The sequence below is a fragment of the Camellia sinensis genome, chromosome 9 (genome assembly GCF_055761805.1).
Source record: "Camellia sinensis isolate YWXY chromosome 9, ASM5576180v1, whole genome shotgun sequence".
Classification (NCBI taxonomy): domain Eukaryota; kingdom Viridiplantae; phylum Streptophyta; class Magnoliopsida; order Ericales; family Theaceae; genus Camellia; species Camellia sinensis.
The window spans coordinates 35,466,766-35,472,989 of record NC_138969.1 but is presented as its reverse complement, the minus strand read 5'-3'; the positions used below and the strand labels follow the sequence as shown (position 1 = coordinate 35,472,989).

At 33.7% G+C, this 6,224-nt stretch overlaps 1 protein-coding gene across 1 annotated transcript; it reads right to left on the bottom strand.

The window, feature by feature from the left end:
* Positions 1-287: 287 nt before the first annotated feature.
* Positions 288-2,966, bottom strand: LOC114256858 (CBL-interacting serine/threonine-protein kinase 12). The gene is made up of 2 exons (XM_028196543.2): positions 1,264-2,966; positions 288-667 (listed from the first exon to the last, which is right to left on the bottom strand). Exon 1 carries the CDS (start codon positions 2,751-2,753, stop codon positions 1,281-1,283), a length of 1,473 nt encoding a protein of 490 aa, XP_028052344.2. The 5' UTR covers positions 2,754-2,966; the 3' UTR covers positions 288-667; positions 1,264-1,280.
* Between the last annotated feature and the right edge of the window lie 3,258 nt (positions 2,967-6,224).

The window sequence follows — 6,224 nt, the reverse complement described above, 5'->3', positions numbered from 1 at the left end:
AATAAAGCATTAAAAACTATAAATTTTAATGATAGTGCATCCCAATAAGTGTTTTTGGCATTAACCTAAGGATTTCTGAAATGTTTCTTCCAAGTTCATCAAGGAATTTGAAAATGTTTTCTACAGGTAGCCCTACTATTTTTCAAGTATTCGCCCTAGCTTTGGAAACTTTGAATATGGCACCGAGGGAAACTAATGTTGAGGAGAAGATTTTTCACATAAATTAGTGTGAACTGCAGTGCTCCTATTAATAATTAGTAGTGGATCTTTCACTTGAAAGAGAATCATTACCATAAATAACATGATTTCCTCATTTCTTGATATAAACATGTGAAAAAGATACAATCACTCATCAAGAAGCCAAGATAAGAATGCATTCCCTTCTCTATATTTCAGTCACTTAGCCTCACAAAAAAAGTACATAGATATCTAGAGAAGTCTTGAGCTTCAAAAACCAAAAAAAAAAAAAAAATGCAAAGCATTTCCACCGAAGCCGAGGCAAAGACAAAGAGAAAGAGAGAAAAGACGTACCATTCTCCCTTCTTTCTCTGTACTCAACAAAGGCCAATGTGAAGAAACATCCAAATCATCCAATACAAAAAACTTGCAACCCTCTGGCTCCAGCTTGGTTACAAACTTTCTTGCATTCTCCTTTGTACTCCCCCAACTAGACAAATGAAATAATTTTTTCACAAATTGCAAACCAACAATTATATTATTCAGTTAATTTTTCTTGACTATTCTAATTTAAAACTTTAATTCACATCAATCTTCAGGTATTTCAACATTGGCGTCATCTACACGGTACAGAAAAAATGCATAGTGTGGGGATGTTAGAGACTTGAATTACTCATAATTTGTAAGCTATTATTTTTGTCCATTATTGCTATATAGTTAACAATCTAACATATGTATGGAGCTCTACTTCAACATTTATGCTTAGATAATGTATTCCTCAAATTGGCCTTATTAGAATACTGTTAAAAAAACACCCCAACATACAAGGAACACAAATCAGTAGTTGAATTTTTGAAACAAGAAGAATAATAGGCAATTCATGGGCCAAAAAAAAAAAAAAGTCATCCACCAAGAAGGAAAGATAGGTACAATCGTGTATTTCATATATTGTAAAACAGAAACAGAAAAACAAAAGACCCAAATCAATTTTCATATTGTAAAACAAGAACACAAAATACAAATGACCAATCAACTTCTATCATACATAAGCCATTAAGAGAGAAAAAAAGAGAGAGAAAAGCTTACCCTTTTCTTTCTCTCTTTTATTCAGTATCCGAAGGCAACTCTGAACCCGGGAGCGACAGTGACGTATCCAAAAGCGAGTTTGAAGAACCCGCACGGGACTGTGAATTATCCAAAAGCAATTGTGAAAAATCTGGTAGAGATTGTGAAGTAGGTATTGATTCTTCCATGGCAAGGTTATGTAACATGGGTTTCAATTCCTTGCTACAAAATTCCTCATACTCTTCTCTATCCCCTCCTTTCTTCTTCACCTCCACAACCCTCAATGTGGGCGTTAATTCGAATATCTCAGCTGCAATTGTCAATGGCCCTTTCACACCTTCCCTAGACCCTTCCAACCTCACTCTACAATCCTTCTTCCTCACCGTAAAGCTCACAACTTTCGCAATCTCTTCCAATTTTGATATAATCCTCGACACGGGCGCCCCTGAAACATACCTTGTCCCCTCTCCTCCCTCTTCAAACAAACCGCTCAAATCAAAACCAGCCGAAAACGATATAAGATCGAAGGCATTCAAGCTCGCCGGCCTTGGCAAACAAGTGGGTCTCCTCCGATAATCCAATTCAGAATCCGATTCAGACAATGACTTATCAGACTCAGACCCAACATCCTCCACATCCCCATCTCCAACACTACACAACTTATCATCCTCAATATAAAACTTAATATCCTTGAAACCCTTTTTAAACCACCTGTTTTTCATAATCTCGGGGATTGTAATCCGGGTATTAGGGTTTGTATCAAAAAAACGAGTAAGCAATCGAACTAACTCCGGCGAAAACCACCGAGGACATCGAAAATCCCCTTTATATATCTTCTTATACATTGCCATGATATTCTGATCATGAAAAGGCAAATACCCAGCCATCAAAACAAACAAAATCACCCCACAAGACCAAATATCCACCTTAGCCGCATCATACCCTCTTCGGCCGAGAACCTCGGGCGCAACATACGCCGGAGTTCCACAAAAAGTGTGAAACAACCCATCCTGCTTAATCTGATCGGAAACAGCACTGAGTCCGAAATCAGACACCTTAAGATCACCATTTTCATCTAACAAAAGATTTTCAGGTTTAAGATCACGATGATAAACGCCGCGAGTGTGACAAAACGATACTGCTGAGATCAATTGCTGAAAATATTTTTTAGCTAGGTCTTCTTTGAGGCGCCCCTTGGCGACCTTGTTAAAGAGCTCACCGCCTCTAACGTACTCCATGACGAAGTAGATTTTGGATTTTGTGGCCATGACTTCGAAAAGTTGGACGATGTTTGGGTGTCGAACGCGACGGAGAATCGAGATCTCGCGCTTGATGTGAGGGATTAAACCGCCTTTGAGGATTTTCTCTTTGTCGATGACTTTGATCGCCACGCTCTCGCCTGTTTGGATGTTTCGGGCATGGTAGACCTTCGCGAAGGTTCCATGTCCGAGGAGCTTTCCGACCTCGTATCGGCCGAGGAGGAGAGATTGAGCTTCCTTTTTTGTAGACATTTTTTGGATGATCTATCGATCGATTGGAATTTGAATTTTTCGAAACCCTAGTTTTTTTGTGGTTGATTCGCCATTGGAGGTCTGGTAATTGAGCTTTTTTTTTGTGTGGTTTATGGAGTATTGGGAATTTTTTGAGTTTCGTGAGGGGAATTTATATAGGGGATGGGGTAACGGAGAGTTAAAACGGTGGGGGTGTAGGTGAAAAGAAAATTTGACGATTGCCGTTTTTTGACGGATTTAGACGATAAGTTTAAATGGCCTTGGATTGTAACGGTGTTTTCTCGGAGTGGTACAATCCAGTGTGGGTGTGACCAGGATTTCGTTTTGGTTTCTTACTAATCAAGGTTGTTGTAATAGCCGCGATATTGATGGAGATGCTGTTGTGCTTCGAGGTAGCAGATCTGTGGCACTAATCATGATTTTGATAATAGGTTATCTCTTATTTAAGGGTATTTAAGATATAATTATATTGAGTAATGCTAGAGATCCCAAATATTCTATCAAAAGTTTTACCAAATGTCTCATATGGGTGTGGGACCCACACAATGTAGGTCCTATGTGGGTCCCACACCCATGTGAGACATTTGGTAAAACTTTTGGTAGAATTTTTGGAGCTTCTAGCATTTTTGAATTATATTTTTTAATTTTATATGAAATGATGTGTAGAAAAATAAATAGATGATATGACACAAATAAATATATTTAGGTGTCGTTTGGAAAGAGCTTATTTGAGCTCTTTTGGCTCTTTGAGCCACAAAAGACAGAATAGGCTATTTGAGCCACAACAGACAAAATATCACATCCAACACCTAATCATTACACTCTTTTCTCACAAAAAAAAATTAAAAAAAGCCAAAAAGCCCCTTCCCAAACCAAGCTTTTGAGCCCAGGCTCAAATAGCTAAGAAAGCCAAAAAACCAACCCACTTCCCAAACGGAGGCTTATCTAAATAAGTGCACTTGGACAATCTCCAACCCAGCACCGTTTGGGCTATTTTAGGAAGATGGCTATAATCAGTTTTTTGATAAAAAAACAGCTTATAAGTAGCTTTTTTGTGAGAGAGGAAATGGGTTATAACCCACTTCCCAAAATAGGTCTTTCTTTCAGTAAATTTAAATTTAATAAAAACAAATGCCATTTGTTGCTCCAACCATTTCACTAAATTTAGGATTTCTCAAATTTTTTATCAAATTGAGGATGGATATTTCTTTCATCAAATTATTGTTCATAACTATTCGAGCTGCAGGTTATTTTTACCACCAGACGATCGGCCAATTGTCCCTCGAATGACTGCCTCCTTGTAAAAATTTGTAAAACAATTACACTGGCCGATAGACCGCCCGAACATCTGTCCGGTTGTCTGCTTAGTCGACTAGTGTTTGGATAAATGTTCAAAATCTTCCGTTGAAACGTATGATATCAAATAGAATTTTTACTCAAATTTAATAAAAAATAAATATAAAAATAAAAAATACAATATTAAAGATACTCTTATATAGATTATATCAAATATTCCCTAAAGCACTAATAATATAGTCAGAAATATTCAATAAATTTATATGAAAATTCTACTTCACGAATCTTACCATTTAAACTATTCCAATCATTAAAATTAGTCTCGTATCAACCTGCATGAGAAGTCACAATAGGCAACTTTGTGGGTATTTGACAGAACTTAATTTTAACTTAAATTAATTTTTAGCTTAAATTAAGTTGTTATGGTGTGTTTGATACAACTTATGGACATAGATTATGGCTTAATTTAAGCCAAATTCGGCTTATAAGTTGAAGTTGCTCGCGAGGTGCTTAAAAAAACGACTTGTGCGTGCAGCTGTTTGGGGAGAGGCAAAATGACTTAAATGCCCCCTCCAAAACTTAAGTAATAACGAAAATGCCACTATATAAACCATTTCTCACTCATTCTTCCTCTCTCACACAAACGAGAGAGGCGATTTCCAGCGAGCTAGGCGATTTCCAGCGAGCATGTATTTTCGGCGACCGAGCTCCCTCCCTCTCTCTCTCTCTCTCTCTCTCTCTCTCCCCCTCTCTGTCTCTCCCCCTTCGCAAACCCGTCTCCCTCTTCGCGATCGCGATCTACCATCTGCGCCGGTTGATCTGCACCATTTGCCCTAGCGTCGATTGATCTGCACCATCTACCATCGCGATCTGAATGAAACCCTAGCGCCGATTTATCCCGCCGGAGCTAAGGTTTTCATTATTATTTTTTTGGGGGGGTTTTCAGTGTTTTTTTAATAAAAAAAACAAAATAATTAATGAATAAAAAATAATAATTGATGCTAATTAATTAAGACTAATTAATTTAAAATGAAAAAATGAAAAAAATTTATATTAATTGATACTATTAATAAGAATATTGATGAATATATGTAATTGATGGAAAAATTAATAATAATTGATAATATTAATATATGTAATTTATGTAATAATTGATGAAAAAAATTAATATTGATGAATATATGTAATTTATATTAATTGATGGAAAAATTGATAAATTAATATAAATTGATGAATATATGTAAATTGATAAATTAATATAAATTGATACATTAATATAAAGAATAATAATGATACATTACTATAAAGAAAAAATGAGATATTACTAAAAATAATTAAAATGAATAATAAAATTGATACATTAATATAAATTGATAAATTGATGATAAATAACAATTGTTATATTATTAATTGTAATAAAAAAAATTTAATAAAAACAGAATCAGAAATGTCAAAAAAATTTAATATTGTATATTTTTGTAATGAATTAATTATTAATTGATACTAATTAATAACAATTGTTGATTATTAATATTATTTGATACTAATAAAAATTAATTATTAATATTAATTGATACTAATTAATTCTTTTAGTATTAATTCAGACTAATTAAGCCATTAATTCATACTAATTAATAATTTTAGTATTAATTGATACTGATTAAGCAATTAATTGATACTAATTAATTTATATTGGAAAAAAATATTACAATATTACTACTGTTACATTTTTATCAAGTGTATCAATTTTTTTATATTAGTTGATATTAATTAATACTAATTATATTAACTTTTATTAATGAAATAATTTTTTAAAATTAAAATTGAAAAAAAAATGACAAAATTATCATTTTTATATCATATAAGGGCAAAAAAGTCAATTATACAGAAAAAGCTATTTTACAGCTTATTTACCAAACACTATTCTGCAACTTAAATCTATAATCCCACAGTTACACCAAACAGGTTACCAGCTTATACTAATAGCTGTAAGTTATAATTTGTTAAGTTATAATTTATAATCACTTTCCCACAGCTCTACCAAACGGGACAAATTTTGGCTTCATTGGAAAGAATATTTTTAGTCTACCTTTTTAACATTTTGATTATTTTAACCTGTTTAAAAAAAATTTGTTTGGAGTAAATTTTTAACATTTTTATAATTTTGTAAAAAAA